Source organism: Procambarus clarkii, chromosome 68, assembly GCF_040958095.1.
Source record: "Procambarus clarkii isolate CNS0578487 chromosome 68, FALCON_Pclarkii_2.0, whole genome shotgun sequence".
Lineage (NCBI taxonomy): Eukaryota > Metazoa > Arthropoda > Malacostraca > Decapoda > Cambaridae > Procambarus > Procambarus clarkii.
The window spans coordinates 18,435,936-18,455,536 of NC_091217.1; the positions used below are offsets into that span (position 1 = coordinate 18,435,936).

Sequence of the window (19,601 nt, forward strand, 5' to 3'; positions counted from 1 at the left end):
GGCACCAAACCGGGAAGGCTATGTAGCACCATCAAATACGCAAAATAATCAGAAGGCGCTAAATATCACCAAGGATGCCAATACGAGAACAAAAACGCATAAGGCGAACGATATCAAAAGTATCCGAGTCACCAAGAATTCTATCGAGGGACAAGTGACCGCGAGGGGCGGTCGGAAAGCGAGACACACGCTCGTCCTGGAAGTCAGGACATGCACGACCGTAAGAGGGACAATGCAACTAGGACAATAAGGAGCAGGGCGGCGCTCCATCAAGTGGCCATGGGTTAAGCAAGTATGGCCAATACGCAACCTCGCCAGAGCTGTTTCCCACCGCCGGTTACGGTGGAAGGAGGACGGCCACGAGGAAACACAACATTTAAGAGTACATAGCTTGTTACCAGTAACAGACAACCAAGAAGCCTGCCAACGGGTAAGGACTGAGGAATGGATAACCGGGTAAAAGTCGGAATACGGAATGCCTTTACGAGAGATGGGACAAGAGCGGACAGCTTCCTTGGCGGCAGCATCCGCACGCTCATTTAAAGACACACCAATATGGCTGGGAACCCAACAAAACTCAACCGACTTAAATTTACTGTGAACGAGAAACAGCCAATGCTGGATCTCGACAACTACTGGATGAACTGGATTAAAGGACCCGAGAGCCACTACGAGAGTCAACAGCAACTACAAAGGAAGACTGACAACGAGAAAGCAGGAGACGAAGAGCATAGAGAATAGCATAAAGTTCCGCTGTAAAGATGCTAGTCTCCGGAGGCAAGCGACACATATAAGTGCGATCAGGAAAAACAACAGAGTAGCCAACACCGTCCGCTGACTTAGACCCATCGGTGAAGACAGAAACGGAGCGGGAGTGAGAAGAAAAGTGCTCGAGGAAAAGGCGTTTTAGAACCGTAGGAGGGGTAAAAGCTTTAGTGATACGGGTCAAGGATGTACAAAACCGCGGAAGAGGGACCCTCCACGGGGGCAAAGAAGGAACAACACGAGGAGAAACATCAGAAATACGAACGGAAAGAGAATCCTGTAGGCGAGATAACCGGACAGAAAGAGGGAGGTGGTGAAGAGGAACAGGAACCACAGGAGGGGTAAAAGTTAAAGCACGACAGAGGCGAGAGGAAGGATGTTGCAAGGACCGTGCAAGATAGCGAAGACAGTAGCGATCACGGCGGTCCTGGAGAGACAGGAAGCCAGTGTCAACATACAAGCTAAGGACGGGAGTCGAACGAAAGGCACCAGAACTGAGGTGCAACCCAGTATGGTGCAAAGCATCAAGACGGCGAAGAGTAGAAGGAGAAGCAGACGAGTAAGCAGCGCAACCATAATCGAGCTTAGACAGGACGAGAGAGGAATGAAAAGCAAAGAGAGTGCGCCTATCTGCTCCCCAAGAAGTATGGGACAAGACCCGAAGGAGGGTAAGGGCCTTAGAGCACTCAACACGGAGGTAAGAGATATGGGGAGACCAAGACAAACGAGTGTCAAGGAATAACCCCAAAAGCTTCGCGGAATCTTTGTACTCAAAGGGATGACCATAAAGGGACAAAGAGGGACGAAGAACAACCCGTTTCCGCGTAAATGTCATGGCACAAGTCTTAGAAGTAGAGAACTTGAAGCCATGATCTGTGGCCCAAGACGACACGGCATTAATTGCAAGTTGAAGATGGCGTTGAAGGAGAGGCGAATCATCACCCTGACAACAAAGGGTAAGATCATCGACATAGAGAGCGGAGAAGACACCAGAAGGAAGAGAGGAAAGAAGACCATTGAGGGCAACCAGAAAAAGAGTAGTGCTCAGAACACTACCCTGGGGCACATCTTCGTATTGCTGAAAAGAGGGAGAGAGAGCGGTACCAAGGCGCACCCGAAAGGAACGACGAGAGAGGAAGCTGCAGAGAAAGAGAGGGAGATGACCACGAAGGCCAAATGAATGAAGTTGAAATAGGATATGATTACGCCAAGTGGTGTCGTAAGCCTTTTCCAGGTCAAAAAGGACGGCAACAACGGAGGTCTTCGCAGCAAAAGCAGTACGAATATAGACCTGCAAGTTCACCAGCACATCTGTCGTGCTGCGGCACTTGCGGAAACCAAATTGAGAAGGGGAGAGGAGGTGATGGTGTTCCTGGAACCACATCAGACGAACGTTAACCATACGTTCAAAGAGTTTGCAGACACAACTTGTGAGAGCAGTAGGGCAAAAGTCCTTAGGGGGAAGTACCCAGAGACCTGTACATACCAGTTGCGTTGCTCCTGGCAGTATGGGTTCGATTCACTTCTGGGGTGTGAGTTTTCAGTTGTATATAGTCCTGGGGACCATTCAGGCTTGTTTGCATTTGTGTTCCTCACGTGTGCCCCAAAGAATGAGGTGATTTGATGAAATGCTATGCCCAAGATTACCATCCGAGTGCCGGCGGGGAAGTGGTTCAAAGAGCTTCGGCTATCACTTCCTTTTGTCCGTTCGTGATGGTCAAGCGGATTAAGGCGTCCCTGTACATACCAGTTGCGTTGCTCCTGGCAGTATGGGTTCGAGTCACTTCTGGGGTGAGTTTTCAGTTGTATATAGTCCTGGGGACCATTCAGGCTTGTTTGCATTTGTGTTCCTCACGTGTGCCCCAAAGAATGAGGTGATTTGATAAAATGCTATGCCCAAGAATAGCATCCGAGTGCCGGCGGGAAGTGGTTCAAATGGCTTCGGCTATCACTTCCTTTTGTCCGGTTGTGATGGTCAAGCGGATTAAGGCGTCCCTGTACATACCAGTTGCGTTGCTCCTGGCAGTATGGGTTTGAGTCACTTCTGAGGTGTGAGTTTTCAGTTGTATATAGTCCTGGGGACCATTCAGGCTTGTTTGCATTTGTGTTCCTCACGTGTGCCCCAAAGAATGAGGTGATTTGATAAAATGCTACGCCCAAGATTACCATCCGAGTGCCGGCGGGGAAGTGGTTCAAATAGCTTCGGCTATCACTTCCTTTTGTCCGGTCGTGATGGTCAAGCGGATTAAGGCGTCCCTGTACATACCAGTTGTGTTGCTCCTGGCAGTATGGGTTCGAGTCACTTCTGGGGTGTGAGTTTTCAATTGTATATAGTCCTGGGGACCATTCAGGCTTGTTTGCATTTGTGTTCCTCACGTGTGCCCCAAAGAATGAGGTGATTTGATAAAATGCTATGCCCAAGATTACCATCCGAGTGCCGGCGGGGAAGTGGTTCAAATAGCTTCGGCTATCACTTCCTTTTGTCCGGTCGTGATGGTCAAGCGGATTAAGGCGTCCCTGTACATACCAGTTGCATTGCTCCTGGCAGTATGGGTTCGAGTCACTTCTGGGGTGTGAGTTTTCAGTTATATATATATATATATATATATATATATATATATATATATATATATATATATATATATATATGTATGTATATATATATATATATATATATGTATGTATGTATATATATATATATATATATATATATATATATATATATATATATATATATATGTATGTATATATATATATATATATATATATATATATATATATATATATATATATATATATATATATATATATATATATATATATATATATATATATAACTGAAAACTCACACCCCAGAAGTGACTCGAACCCATACTCCCAGGAGCAACGCAACTGGTATGTACAAGACGCCTTAATCCACTTGACCATCACGACCGGACAAAATGAGGTGATAGCCGAGGCTATTTGAACCACCCCACCGCCGGCACTCGGATAGTAATCTTGGGCATAGCATTTTACCAAATCACCTCATTCTTTGGGGCACACGTGAGGAACACAAATGCGAACAAGAGTTCAGGCTTGTTTGCATATATATATATATATATATATATATATATATATATATATATATATATATATATATATATATATATATATATATATATATATAATGCGAACAAGCCTGATGGTGGGTAGATTACAAATTCTTGAAGCAATTCACATAAGAATAGAACAACCTACCTAGAACACCCAAATTACAGAACTATTTACTCTACCCACCATGAGTGCAAGCACAAGACCAGAACATAACTTTCTCACTTCTCTCTTTTTCTGTTCATTGTCTGCTCCTACGCTCCCTTGCTATCCTCTTCTTATTCCTATTACTATCTCCTTCTCATTCGGTGGTTACAATAGGAGCTGCCTCGTATGAGCCAATAGGCCCTCTGCAGTTCTTATTATTACTACTATCCCCTCTACTACACCTTAATTTGTTGCCAAGAGCATATAAGCAGCAGAATAGCAAATATTAACTAATCTACTTTCAAGTGTGGTCTAGAACACACTTGCGAGATACTGTACCGACTCTCAGTGCGCTCAACTCACACCATTGTTCAGCAAGGTTTCACCTACATACATCTGTATGCTCGACTAAATATGCCACATATAATCAGGATTCCTTCCTTATGTTGACCAATCCACACACTAGAAAATGAAGGAATGACGACGTTCATTCGTCCTCCAGCACGGTGAATGGTTGGAAGTCCTTATGATATCTGTAGGCAGTCTTCTTACGACCCCTGTCCTTTATGACACTTCAGGACGAATTTTTACTGCTCCTATTTCTATTGAAAGCTTTCTACTCTGCGTATTTCAGCCTCAAATACCCGTTGCCTCCATCTCCCCATTTCTCTCTCTTTCCTTCCCTCTCAAGCAATCATGAAATGTGACACCCAAACCTTGCCCGAAACCCTGTGCACATTAATGGGTTTAGGTATTGCATGCACTAGCTCTATCTATAAATCCAACATTATGTTTGTAACTCATATATGTATGTACATTTACCTGAATAAACATTTTGACTTGATTTTTTACCATCCCAAACAATAAAGCCCAGTACTTGTCCTCCATACCTACTCAACATTTAAATCACACATCAATACACAACACTCACCTGAGTGTTTAAGGTATTTTATATTGAGAGTATGCATGCCTTTGTATTATGAAATCATATTGATGTGATGTATCATTGAGAATTGGATTTAATCAGAGGATTCAGTGGTATCCCAGGTGGCATTAATTTTCACAAAGTAGTTGCATGGTGGTCTACAGTGATAGCTTGAGAGTACCAAGTGAGGGGTTCGAATCTTCCTCTTGGCTACCACTTTTTTTTTCCAGTGTGAGTTTCAGAGGGTTGAGAAAAACACAGCATGAGGAAAATATTTTAATATAATCCAGTTTTATTGTATTAAAAGACAAATGTATATGCATATAAAATATTAGTTTAGTTATTTATTATGCACAACATACCCATCCTGTGAGTGGCAGTGGAAATTTTTAGAGGCACATAATGGGCTTATAAATGAACAACAAAATTCATGTAGTTATAAGAATCTCTGTAACTAAGCAACATAATTTGTGTGGTCAATTCATGTAACCAAGCAACAGGACAAAAGTAAGTAAGTAAAAATTTAAAAATTTAAAAGCCTATCTTGTATCTATTTGTTAAACACAGAAATCACAATAGCGTGATGCCTTAAATCTATGATTGAGGTCAGTTGAACTCCCGGTTGGAATTCTTTTGCCATGTCGTAACACAGTCCATTAAGGCTCGTGTGGGATCCTCTCGGACATAGGTTCGAACCCTCATCATGGCCCTTGTGGATTTGTTCATTTGTATCTATTCATTTTGTAAATACATGTCTTCATCTTCATCACTTTCTAAGAGCTCCAAGAAATGTTCATAGACCTCATTTGGCTGGTAGGAACTAAATAAATGTTTTGCTTCAGTAAGCTTGTCAGCACATTGCTTTTGACCCTGATTGAGAAGAGCCAATAATCCACGTTTCTCTTCTTCTGACAGAATTGGGTATTCAATGGTGTACGTGTTAGAATCCTGGAATATAATGTTTAAAACATCTTAGAGTCAAATATATACTGTACCTATTTAGTTGTATATAATGCAAATATATAAAAGTATAGATTAAGTAAAACAAAAGGATACAAATAATAATAAAAGCCATATTCTCCACAGTACCACTCTTGAAAATGGAAGAGTTTCATAGTTTAAATGTAAAAGGTGATGGCAATATTACTCTGACTAATTGAACACATTTAAGTGAGTTGTGTGTTTTGAAGATCTGAATTGCAAAAAGTATTTTGAATTTCTTACCTTGCAGAGACATGAAGGGAAAGAATCACATTGTAATTCTTGAATATACTCGGATAGTTTGTCCCTTTTCTTTTTGTAGTACTGTAACCATGTTATCATTTCTTGAATGGTTAGTGATTCCTCCTCTCTACATCTCTTCTGGAGCTCAAACTTTTCCACTGCACTTCTTTTTTTAGTCAGGGACACTATAATGCAAAATGAAAATACAGTATGTGATTGACAAATTATGATAATGGGAATCATTTGTGAATTAAACATCATTAAAAATTGTATCTATAAAATTTACCTTTAGAAAACAAACTCAATTTAATGGTATTGCAGTCTTTCCATATATAAAAGTACAATTAATACAAATAATATATAAATATTTGAAAATGCTGAGAAAACTAATGAATCATTAGATCTTGTGTAAATACCACTTGTGTTTTGATGAAGCAATAAATTGTGCAATGGAAGGATGCCAGTTAAAACATCTGCTTCAGACAAATCCGGGTGGTTCTGATTGTAGATTTTTATGAGATCTCGTAGTTTTTTTCTCAACTTCATTTTTGTTTCTCAATACAGCTCTCATTTTAGATGAAACTGTAAATTTTCAGGTTGTTATCAAATATTTGATTTGCACCAATAGTATTTTACATAGAAAAACTAATTTAACAACTGTGTACTGTATTAATGTTTAGGTTTCAGTGAACAAACAAAAAGCAATTAATGTCTACCTGCATAAGTGGTAATCTGATTTTTGCGATGCCTTATATTCTCTCCATATGCCTCGATAGTATGCTCAATGTTATTGGCAGAGGATCTGTTATTTAAGGATCTTGCAATGATCAGTAATTCTGATCTCCATTTCTCAATAACAGATTCTGGGACATTAAGCCTGTGAATCTCATTTGAAACTGCTGCAGCTGTCTCTGTTGCCTATTTAAAAATAAATGCCATCATATTTATTGTAAAATTTATGTTCAGAGTTAAACAAAGTCTTTTGAACTATCCTTAGTGCTTTGTCAAGGTCTGAGTATGTGTTTTTCAGATTCAGACCTTGACAAAGCACCAAGGAGTGTGTGAAAGACTTGGTGTAATTCTTTACATAAATTTCCCAAATACACAAGTGGGTTTTTATCCAATTTTACTTTGTCTATGAGAAGAAAATACCATTAGTGTCTTATAATAAAATTAAAGATAAATAAAAACATGTATATACACTTGATTCATTATATAGAACAATTGTATATTTATATATAATTCTATATTTTCATTGTATAGAACAATTCATATGGAAATACCTTTCTGAATCTGGCAACTAATGCCCGAGGCATTCCATTAATTTTTCTGTGATTCCAAAAGAGTGCCCCCTCTGTCAGTTCTTCTGTACGCTCTGTGGAAATAAATTTAGTTATTCATTGACATCTTAATACTGTGTGTCTCAAAATACTGATTGGAAAGTAAAAGGATGATGATATTGATGCTGTCTTAAGTGGAATGAATTAATTGTTATTTCAGAGGAAACAAAGAGCTCAAGTAAGTAAGTAATTATCAAAAGAAGGCACCAAACCGGGAAGGCTATGTAGCACCATCAAATACGCAAAGTAATCAGAAGGCGCTAAATATCACCAAGGATGCCAATACGAGAACAAAAACGCATAAGGCGAACGATATCAAAAGTATCCGAGTCACCAAGAATTCTATCGAGGGACAAGTGACCGCGAGGGGCGGTCGGAAAGCGAGACACACGCTCGTCCTGGAAGTCAGGACATTCAAGAAGGACATGCACGACCGTAAGAGGGACAATGCAACTAGGACAATAAGGAGCAGGGCGGCGCTCCATCAAGTGACCATGGGTTAAGCGAGTATGGCCAATACGCAACCTCGCCAGAGCTGTTTCCCACCGCCGGTTACGGTGGAAGGAGGACGGCCACGAGGAAACACAACATTTAAGAGTACATAGCTTGTTACCAGTAACAGACAACCAAGAAGCCTGCCAACGGGTAAGGACTGAGGAATGGATAACCGGGTAAAAGTCGGAATACGGAATGCCTTTACGAGAGATGGGACCAGAGCGGACAGCTTCCTTGGCGGCAGCATCCGCACTCTCATTTAAAGACACACCAATATGGCTGGGAACCCAACAAAACTCAACCGACTTAAATTTACTGTGAACGAGAAACAGCCAATGCTGGATCTCGACAACTACTGGATGAACTGGATTAAAGGACCCGAGAGCCACTACGAGAGTCAACAGCAACTACAAAGGAAGACTGACAACGAGAAAGCAGGAGACGAAGAGCATAGAGAATAGCATAAAGTTCCGCTGTAAAGATGCTAGTCTCCGGAGGCAAGCGACACATATAAGTGCGATCAGGAAAAACAACAGAGTAGCCAACACCGTCCGCTGACTTAGACCCATCGGTGAAGACAGAAACGGAGCGGGAGTGAGAAGAAAAGTGCTCGAGGAAAAGGCGTTTTAGAACCGTAGGAGGGGTAAAAGCTTTAGTGATACGGGTCAAGGATGTACAAAACCGCGGAAGAGGGACCCTCCACGGGGGCAAAGAAGGAACAACACGAGGAGAAATATCAGAAATACGAACGGAAAGAGAATCCTGTAGGCGAGATAACCGGACAGAAAGAGGGAGGTGGTGAAGAGGAACAGGAACCACAGGAGGGGTAAAAGTTAAAGCCCGACAGAGGCGAGAGGAAGGATGTTGCAAGGACCGTGCAAGATAGCGAAGACAGTAGCGATCACGGCGGTCCTGGAGAGACAGGAAGCCAGTGTCAACATACAAGCTAAGGACGGGAGTCGAACGAAAGGCACCAGAACTGAGGTGCAACCCAGTATGGTGCAAAGCATCAAGACGGCGAAGAGTAGAATGAGAAGCAGACGAGTAAGCAGGGCAACCATAATCGAGCTTAGACAGGACGAGAGAGGAATGTAAAGCAAGGAGAGTGCGCCTATCTGCCCCCCAAGAAGTATGGGACAAGACCCGAAGGAGGGTAAGGGCCTTAGAGCACTCAACACGGAGGTAAGAGATATGGGGAGACCAAGACAAACGAGTGTCAAGGAATAACCCCAAAAGCTTCGCGGAATCTTTGTATTCAAGGGGATGACCATAAAGGGACAAAGAGGGACGAAGAACAACCCGTTTCCGCGTAAATGTCATGGCACATGTCTTAGAAGTAGAGAATTTGAAGCCATGATCTGTGGCCCAAGACGACACGGCATCAATTGCAAGTTGAAGACGGCGTTGAAGGAGAGGCGAATCATCACCCTGACAACAAAGGGTAAGATCATCGACATAGAGAGCGGAGAAGACACCAGAAGGAAGAGAGGAAAGAAGACCATTGAGGGCATCCAGAAAAAGAGTAGTGCTCAGAACACTACCCTGGGGCACACCGTATTGCTGAAAAGAGGGAGAGAGAGCGGTACCAAGGCGCACCCGAAAGGAACGACGAGAGAGGAAGCTGCGGAGAAAGAGAGGGAGATGACCACAAAGGCCAAAAGAATGAAGTTGAGATAGGATATGATAACGCCAAGTGGTGTCGTAAGCCTTTTCCAGGTCAAAACGGACGGCAACAATGGAGGTCTTCGCAGCAAAAGCAGTACGAATATAGACCTCCAAGTTCACCAGCACATCTGTCGTGCTGCGGCACTTGCGGAAACCAAATTGAGAAGGGGAGAGGTGATGGTGTTCCAGGAACCACATCAGACGAACGTTAACCATACGTTCAAAGAGTTTGCAGACACAACTTGTGAGAGCAGTAGGGCGAAAGTCCTTAGGGGAAGTACCCAGAGACCCCAGTTTGCGAACAGGGAGGACAACGGCATCGAGCCAGTCCTCAGGGACTGACGACGACTCCCAGATCCGATTATACAGACTCAGTAAATACTGAGACGTGCTCGGAGGGAGATGGCGAAGCATCTCATAATGAATACCATCGGAGCCCGCCGCCGTAGAACCTCAGAGGGCCAATGCAGAACGAAGTTCAGAGAGAGAGAAGGGATCATTATAGGGAAGCTGAAGATGAGTGCAGAAATCTAAAGGACGTGACTCAAGGACAGGTTTTCGAAGAAGGAAAGATTGGGGAAGATGAAGACCAGAGCTAACAGAAGAAAAGTGGGAACCCAGTTCGGAAGCGACCTGCAACGGGTCCGCCACAAGAGTATCATGGAGGTGAAGGACCGGTGAAACATCGGGAACGAACTTACCCGCTATCTTGCGGATACGCTTCCAGATCTGGGCCAGAGGGGTTTCGGACGTAATTGATGAGACATAAGATGCCCAACATTCACGTTTAGCCGTACGGATGGCCCTACGGGCCACCGCACTCGCTTTCCGAAAGAAAAGAAAAGAATCGGTCGTCTGCCTACGGCGGTGCCTCTTCCAGGCTGCACGCTTACAGCGGACAACCCGAGCACAGTCCGCATTCCACCAGGGAACGCACTTCCGTGGACCCCGGGAGGAAGAGCGAGGGATAGAGCGGAGGGCAGAGTTGAAGACAGTGTCATGAAAAAGGAGGAGAGTGCGAGAGAGAGGCAGAAGGGAGAGGTCAGAGAGAGTAGCACTGAGGGAAAATAGGGTCCAGTCCGCCTTAGCAAACTGCCACCTAGGGAAAGAGAGGGAAGGGCGAAAAGAGAAAAAGGAAACAAGGATGGGGAAATGATCACTTCCATGGAGGTCATCAAGAACCTGCCACGTGAAATCTAAGTAAAGAGAAGAAGAGCAGAGAGAAAGATCAAGACAAGAAAGGGTGCGAGTCCAAGAGTCCAAATGAGTGGGCTCACCAGAATTCAGAAGAAACAGGGAAGAAGAGAGGAGAAACGGCTCAAGAAGGCGACCCCGGGTATTCGTCAGAACGTCACCCCAAAGAGAATGACGACAATTGAAGTCACCCAGCAGGATCACAGGCTCCGGCAAGGAGTCTAGGAGGTGTTTCAAATCAGGAAGAGAAAGCGGGACACTCGGGGGGAGATAAATGGAACAAACAGTGTACCATTTCCCCACAAAGACACGAGCAGCAGAACAATGGAGAGGTGAAGGAAAAAGTAAAGGAACAAAGGGAACATCAGCACGAATCAAAAGAGCAGAAGAATTAGAAGCCCCAGCAACAGCTGGGGGGGGGGGAGAGAAAGGAATAGCCACGAAAACGACCAGGACGAGCACCAAGCATCGGCTCCTGGAGACAGACAAAGGGGCGAAAACCGCGAAATCAGAAGTTAGAGTTCGAGGAAATTAGCGTAACAACCTCGAACGTTCCATTGAAGAATGGACAACGACGAGAAGAGAAAGGACAAAAAGAGAGAACAAGGAAGAAACAAAGGCGAAAGAGCAACAGAGCACGTTAAAGAATATCAGGGTCGGGATCAGGGTCAGCAAAGTCAGGGTTAGGGGGCATGGGTAAACTGAGCAAAGACGGAGGGAAAGAAGCGGGAGAACAGATCAGAGGTGGGCGGGCGGGGTCCGGAGGAGGAGGAGGAGGAAGAGGAGGAGACAACGGAGAGGAGCAGGCAAGGACAGCAGCAGGAAGAGGAGGGGTAGAAAGAAGGGAGCGTACCTCAGCAAGGAAAGCAACTGAGAGGGAAGCGGGGGCTAAAGAAACCTCCATAGCAGGAACAGGGGGCGCAACCACTGAAATGGGAGGGGAAGGAGCGAGAGAGGCAGAAGTAGGGGCCGAGGAAGAAAGCGAAACCTTCTTACCCGCCGGGGAGGAGGAAGGAGAGGAGCCAGGTTTACGCTTAAGACGTAAAGAGACAGGTGTCCCAGCAACCACGTACTGGGCAACGGATTCTAGCGTCTCAACAGAAGCTGAACGAAAGCACACATGATGGCCGTTTGGAGAGCGATGGACATCAGCCCGCACCGACAGGCGGCGGGGAGAGTCAAGAGACGGAGGGGAAGGATGGGAAGGAGGAACGGAGGGAGACGAGGAAGAAGACACAGGAGACAAGACAGACCGGGTAGAAAGAAGGGGAACCCCAGACAGAGGACCAGGAGGAGGATCCTTCGGGAGAGAACCCAAAGGAACAGAGGAGGGGGCAGTGGGCGTATCAGGGTCCGAGGCCCGGAAACGGTTGTGAGTCTGAGGAAGGCGGGAAGGACGAGGAGAGGAAGAGCGCAACACGCGAGCATAAGAGATATTAGCATAAGGCGGGAGCCGGCGAACCTGGCACCTCGCCTCAGGAAAGGATAAACGCTCCCGCTGCTTCAAGTTGAGGACGACTGCCTCAAGCTTGTAATGGACACACGCACGGGAGAAGGTAGGATGGGCCTCACCGCAGTTGAGGCAACGAGCCTGGGGAGAAGTGCACTCCGACTTAGAGTGACCTTCGCCACCACACAAAGGACAGAGAGAGACAGTCCCGGAGCAGCGGAGGGCACCATGCCCAAACCTCCAGCACTTGTTACAGAGCCGAGGAGAAGGAATGTACTCCTGGATAGAGCACCTGGCACCAGCAAGAATGACAGAGGGTGGAAGGGTCCTACCATCAAAGGTAATCTTCACAACCCGGAGGGGTTGACGGCGACTACCACGAGGGGGACGAGTAAACGTGTCCACCTGGAGAATAGAATGGCCCTGGGCAGCAAGGATATGTCGAATATCGTCGTGGTAGTCGCGCAGGTCCCGAACACCGGTCGCAACATGGGGCGGGAGCAAAATAGTGCCAACACTGGCATTCAACTGAGCGTTCTTCGAGACCCGAACAGGGGTCTCGCCAAGGCAGGATAAGGCAGCCAAGCGGGAAGCAGCATCCTGAGAAGGAGCAGCAACGACACGTGTACCGAGACGAGTGGGGTTGAAGGTAATGGAGGCATCCACGGAATCAACGAGATGTCGATGGAGGGAGAAATCGTCAGGAGGCGCAGAATCAAGAGGGAGGAGATCAAAATATTTGGCCCACGAAGCGGGACCAAACAAGGCTTGATAGGTAGCAGAACTGGAAGGAATCGAGCGAGGGCGGCCGTGAGAACCCCCAGAGAGAGAGGGGTTAAAAGGCGCAGTAGTTACAACTAGAGAAGGAGCCGCGCCAGGGGACGAGGTAGTCACCACTGGGGGCTTGGGGCTCGACCCATCCACAGAGGAGGGAGGGGAGCCAGGGGAAGGAGTCAGAGAGGCCAAAGAAGGAGCAAGGTCGGGGCCCAATGCAGCGGAGGCTACAGAGCCCGGTCTTCCAATACGGACCGACTCGGGGGCTTGGTCGCCCACCCCACGAGCCTGAGAAGGTAAACCAGAAGCAGCCGAAACAGGGGTTATCATTATTACGAAAAGAAGAATTCATTCACGAATGTGCCCCCACACCCACCATGGAGCCACATTTAGAGGCAGGACACCCAACAAGAAGCTATCGCCGATCTTGCCGGGGCCTCCTAGGGGTGCGTTGTGAGTATACGCCCCACAAACGCCACCTTAAGAAACCGACAGTCCGTCGAGATCGGGTTCAGTGACGAAAGAGGGATTGACAATAAAAGGTTCCCCTCGCTCTCGACGTTGGGTACTACAGTTCTACGGGTGCAAGAGTATGTCTCCTCAAGCACCCGGGCGTCAAAATAGAAGAAGTCCAAGGGAAGAACCAGAACGAGCAAAAGGTCGGCAGGAAACGGCAAGCAGATAGGAGAAGAGGGGGGAGAAAAACGAAACAGAAAGAAAAGGAAAAGATGCCCAGCAGAATTGGAGAGGACGGCAGCAGGAGCACAAGGCTAGAAAAGGAAAGAGGACTGACCCAAGGAGCATCACACTCCGACCGCCGCCCACTAAGCCCCCACACGGCGACAACGAGCTGAGCGGGGAGGGGACAAAGAGCTCAAAAATAGTGGTAGAGTAATAAGATTAAAAATATCAGATGTGAAAGAAAGCATAAAAACAGGGACAACTTGATTTTTCAAACAAGGATTATACATGTATATGTTGGTTGCATATGAGTTTAATGCTACTTTATATGAGTCAAAATGCCTTTCTGCAATTTCCTATATTCTTATATTATTTTATAACATTATCTGGATATATATAACCATCAAATATTACCATTGTACTGATTTGATTGAAAGGTACAAAATTTAGAACTAGATTAAACAAAAATTAACACATACCAGCTTTAAGCATGTTCTTTGTGTTGTTGTTATATCTTGAAAGGTAGGAAAATACTTGCTCTGCCTCCTCCCCAGATGTCAGGCCACTTCTTGCCACCGCCCTCCATACAAAACCTTTGACATAATAGCATAACGTTTGTTAAAAACTACCTACTGTATTAACAATATGCATTTAACATAGATAAATCCTTACATATAAGAGTTTAAAAGAAATTATATTTTCCAACTTACAGTAAAACGAAGTCAAAATATTATTACAGTATTAGATTATTTACCTGACAATACCAAGAATGTCCTTTGGCATGTAGAACTCCTAAAAAAGGCTTTCCTTGCCCAAGTGAGAACTTCTGTTCTCCTGATGAAATCTATAAGGCCCATGGCCAGTATTTACAGATGATATCCTGGCATATGAAGGACACATTTTGTAAACGGTTCATTTGCAAATAGTGGGCATAACTGTAGAGCTCTCCCTGATACATATTTAATGCAGCAAGAATAATTCCATGTCGACAGGAAGCCATGCTTATGCCGGTTTCATCCAAACTTCTAAATGAAACAGGTTTATTTTTGGCAGCTTTCAATGTCGACACTCCACACATATGGCTACTCTGTTGGACAAAAGTAAAATTATATATATATATATAATATATATATATATATATATATATATATATATATATATATATATATATATATATATATATATATATATATATATATATATATTTATATATATATATATATATATATATATATATATAGATATATATATATATATATATGTGAGGAACACATATTAGTATATTTTGGTAGCAGTCTTTCCTGTAGACATATATTATTAAATATGACCGAAAAAGTAAGATTAATAATTTTAACACGAATTTTCTCAATCTTTCGTACATTTCTTTTCACTGTTGGAGGTAAATCAAAAATCAATTCTCCAAAATTCATTTTTATTTCTAGTCTGACGCGACACGAGCGCGTTTCGTAAAACTTATTACATTTTCAAAGACTTTAGTTTACAAATACACAACTGAATAGAACTTACGCATCTCCGTTTTTATATCTACATTTGAGAGAGGTGGATGGGGTGAGGTGGCATTAATAGGGTATTAATTTCATCAACACAAGACAGAACAAGAGGTGGTATTAATAGGGTATTAATTTCATCAACACAAGACAGAACACGAAACAATGGGTATTGAATAGAAGTGATTGTAGAAAGCCTATTGGTCCATATTTCTTGATGCTTCTATATTGGAGCGGAGTCTTGAGGTGGGTAGAATATAGTTGTGCATTAATTGGCTGTGGATTCCTGGTGTTGACTTCTTGATGTGTAGTGCCTCGCAAACGTCAAGCCGCCTGCTATCGCTGTATCTATCGATGATTTCTGTGTTGTTTACTAGGATTTCTCTGGCGATGGTTTGGTTGTGGGAAGAGATTATATGTTCCTTAATGGAGCCCTGTTGCTTATGCATCGTTAAACGCCTAGAAAGAGATGTTGTTGTCTTGCCTATATACTGGGTTTTTTGGAGCTTACAGTCCCCAAGAGGGCATTTGAAGGCATAGACGACGTTAGTCTCTTTTAAAGCGTTCTGTTTTGTGTCTGGAGATTTTCTCATGAGTAGGCTGGCCGTTTTTCTGGTTTTATAGTAAATTGTCAGTTGTATCTTCTGATTTTTGTCTGTAGGGATAACGTTTCTATTAACAATATCTTTCAGGACCCTTTCCTCCGTTTTATGAGCTGTGGAAAAGAAGTTCCTGTAAAATAGTCTAATAGGGGGTATAGGTGTTGTGTTAGTTGTCTCTTCAGAGGTTGCATGGCGTTTCACTTTCCTTCTTATAATGTCTTCCACGAAACCATTATATATATATATATATATATATATATATATATATATATATATATATATATATATATATATATATATATATATATATATATATATATATATATATATATATGCGAACAAGCCTGAATGGTCCCCAGGACATATGCAACTGAAAACTCACACCCCAGAAGTGACTCGAACCCATACTCCCAGAAGCAACGCAACTGGTATGTACAAGACGCCTTAATCCACTTGACCATCACGACCGGACATAATGAGGTGATAGCCGAGGCTATATGAACCACCCCACCGCCGGCACTCGGATAGTTATCTTGGGCATAGCATTTTACCAAATCACCTCATTCTTTGGGGCACACGTGAGGAACACAAATGCGAACAAGCCTGAATGGTCCCCAGGACATATGCAACTGAAAACTCACACCCCAGAAGTGACTCGAACCCATACTCCCAGAAGCAACGCAACTGGTATGTACAAGACGCCTTAAACCACTTGACCATCACGACCGGACATAATGAGGTGATAGCCGAGGCTATATGAACCACCCCACCGCCGGCACTCGGATAGTTATCTTGGGCATAGCATTTTACCAAATCACCTCATTCTTTGGGGCACACGTGAGGAACACAAATGCGAACAAGCCTGAATGGTCCCCAGGACATATGCAACTGAAAACTCACACCCCAGAAGTGACTCGAACCCATACTCCCAGAAGCAACGCAACTGGTATGTACAAGACGCCTTAATCCACTTGACCATCACGACCGGACATAATGAGGTGATAGCCGAGGCTATATGAACCACCCCACCGCCGGCACTCGGATAGTTATCTTGGGCATAGCATTTTACCAAATCACCTCATTCTTTGGGGCACACGTGAGGAACACAAATGCGAACAAGCCTGAATGGTCCCCAGGACATATGCAACTGAAAACTCACACCCCAGAAGTGACTCGAACCCATACTCCCAGAAGCAACGCAACTGGTATGTACAAGACGCCTTAATCCACTTGACCATCACGACCGAGTGCCGGCGGTGGGGTGGTTCATATAGCCTCGGCTATCACCTCATTATGTCCGGTCGTGATGGTCAAGTGGATTAAGGCGTCTTGTACATACCAGTTGCGTTGCTTCTGGGAGTATGGGTTCGAGTCACTTCTGGGGTGTGAGTTTTCAGTTGCATATGTCCTGGGGACCATTCAGGCTTGTTCGCATTTGTGTTCCTCACGTGTGCCCCAAAGAATGAGGTGATTTGGTAAAATGCTATGCCCAAGATAACTATCCGAGTGCCGGCGGTGGGGTGGTTCATATAGCCTCGGCTATCACCTCATTATGTCCGGTCGTGATGGTCAAGTGGATTAAGGCGTCTTGTACATACCAGTTGCGTTGCTTCTGGGAGTATGGGTTCGAGTCACTTCTGGGGTGTGAGTTTTCAGTTGCATATGTCCTGGGGACCATTCAGGCTTGTTCGCATTTGTGTTCCTCACGTGTGCCCCAAAGAATGAGGTGATTTGGTAAAATGCTATGCCCAAGATAACTATCCGAGTGCCGGCGGTGGGGTGGTTCATATAGCCTCGGCTATCACCTCATTATGTCCGGTCGTGATGGTCAAGTGGATTAAGGCGTCTTGTACATACCAGTTGCGTTGCTTCTGGGAGTATGGGTTCGAGTCACTTCTGGGGTGTGAGTTTTCAGTTATATATATATATATATATATATATATATATATATATATATATATATATATATATATATATATATATATATATATATATATATATATATATATATATATATATTAGTCATATATATATGTAATTTTTTTATGTAATATTTTTCATCATTCAATATGCATTCCATATATTTTATAGATTTTTTTGAACATGATATAGTTAGGAACCGTCCAATTAATATACATTATTGATAATGTCTCAAGCTAATGTATAAAGGTAATCTTCAAATATTGTATGGGTAAAAACCTGGTATTAGGTCTTAGGTTTCTATTTGAAAACCTATTTTTAGGCTTTAGAACAGATGTAAAAATATTCTTACTTGAGTTTTAAGGTTCTGAATAGTGGAAACGTGATCTTGAACTTCTTTGTCACAAGCGAAGATACCACCAGAACAATATGAGTTTCTGATCCCTCTGAAATGATATTAAATTATTGAATGTTCATTGTGTGAGACATTTTGATGACAGTTAAACATCATTTCACTTAAAACTAATTCAACTACCCAAGCTGGCATTCACATCATAATCCCTCCTATTCTAAATGAATGTATATAGTGAAATAAATATTTTTTAATTAGTAAAGCCTTAGTCCAAATAAAAAAATTCAACTGAAGTTGAAAGGCAAGTAATAAAGGTGTAATCAGTTAACAATTAAAAAAATCTTATTAAAAGTAGCATGACACTATATAAATATTATACAGTGCTGTGTTTATAGTACTACAAACATATTACTACACATTACATTATACCTTAACAATAATGAGCAGCATTAAATATTTTCACTTGAATATTTACCTCCCAACTTTGTTGTAACGATACAGTTTCTTGTTGCCATCAATATGTACAGCTACAGGTGTTGTATCACATGCAGGGCACCCCTTGACAAATTCTCCTTTTATTCTCCCAAGTTCATAATAATGGAAACGCCATTCAAAGAAAACTCTTTTTGTTGTCTCAAAATTGATGGGACCATGCTAAGATGTAAAATGTGTGTAAGTAATTATCAAAAAGTGCCAAGCAGTGGCATGTTAAGCAACAGACTATAAATACCTGCAGGAAATTAAAATAAACTTACATGAGCATTACATAAAAAGAGAAATTGTTATAGATTGGTAATCCATTTCCATTTCTTATGATATTAGACATATATAAAATATATATTTTTAGAATATTCATGCTATTTATTAATTTAATAATATTTAACCCTATTTCTTAAATAATGACAATGCATTTGCTTAGTAACAAACTTAATTTTTAAGTTTATACACCAATTTAATACTTGCACTATTAAAGCAGTAATGGTATGAAAACTTACACGCCCTCGAGAAGCACCAAATAATTCCAGTGCACTAACTAATGCGTGAAGAGAAGTTCCAGGGCTGCTTCTCTTGAGAAAATGCCAGGAATCAAATAGATTTATGCTGTAGAAAGTGCTACTATTTCTTCCAGTTGAATAAAAACCAGACTGGTGCATGGCTTTCCCAAGTTCTGCATCTACATATCCGCACTTGCACCTAAATATTGGGGTATACAGATCATACCTTCCTGCCCCCCACAAAAAAAAAAAAAAAATTGAAGTAAAACAATTTTATTTGGCAAGGGATCCAAGTGTGGCTATCAATATATGTGTAAACCAACCCATAAACAATTCTCTGTATGGTTATAAATACGTATGTGATATAAATACGTCTTCATAAGTGAAGATACAGTGGTAAAGAGAGTGAAGTATAAATGGTTATATTGATGAAGACTGTAGCCTGGGTCACCTGAGCAATGCCAGCTACCA

At 43.0% G+C, this 19,601-nt stretch overlaps 1 protein-coding gene across 1 annotated transcript; it reads right to left on the reverse strand.

Moving 5' to 3' along the window:
- Nucleotides 1–5,662: 5,662 nt before the first annotated feature.
- On the reverse strand, nt 5,663–7,086 carry LOC138355666 (uncharacterized). Its single transcript, XM_069310991.1, has 4 exons — nt 6,871–7,086; nt 6,571–6,736; nt 6,155–6,339; nt 5,663–5,878 (listed from the first exon to the last, which is right to left on the reverse strand). The coding sequence occupies exons 2-4, from the start codon at nt 6,698–6,700 to the stop codon at nt 5,663–5,665; spliced, it is 531 nt and encodes a 176-aa protein (XP_069167092.1). The 5' UTR covers nt 6,701–6,736; nt 6,871–7,086.
- Nucleotides 7,087–19,601: the final 12,515 nt, after the last annotated feature.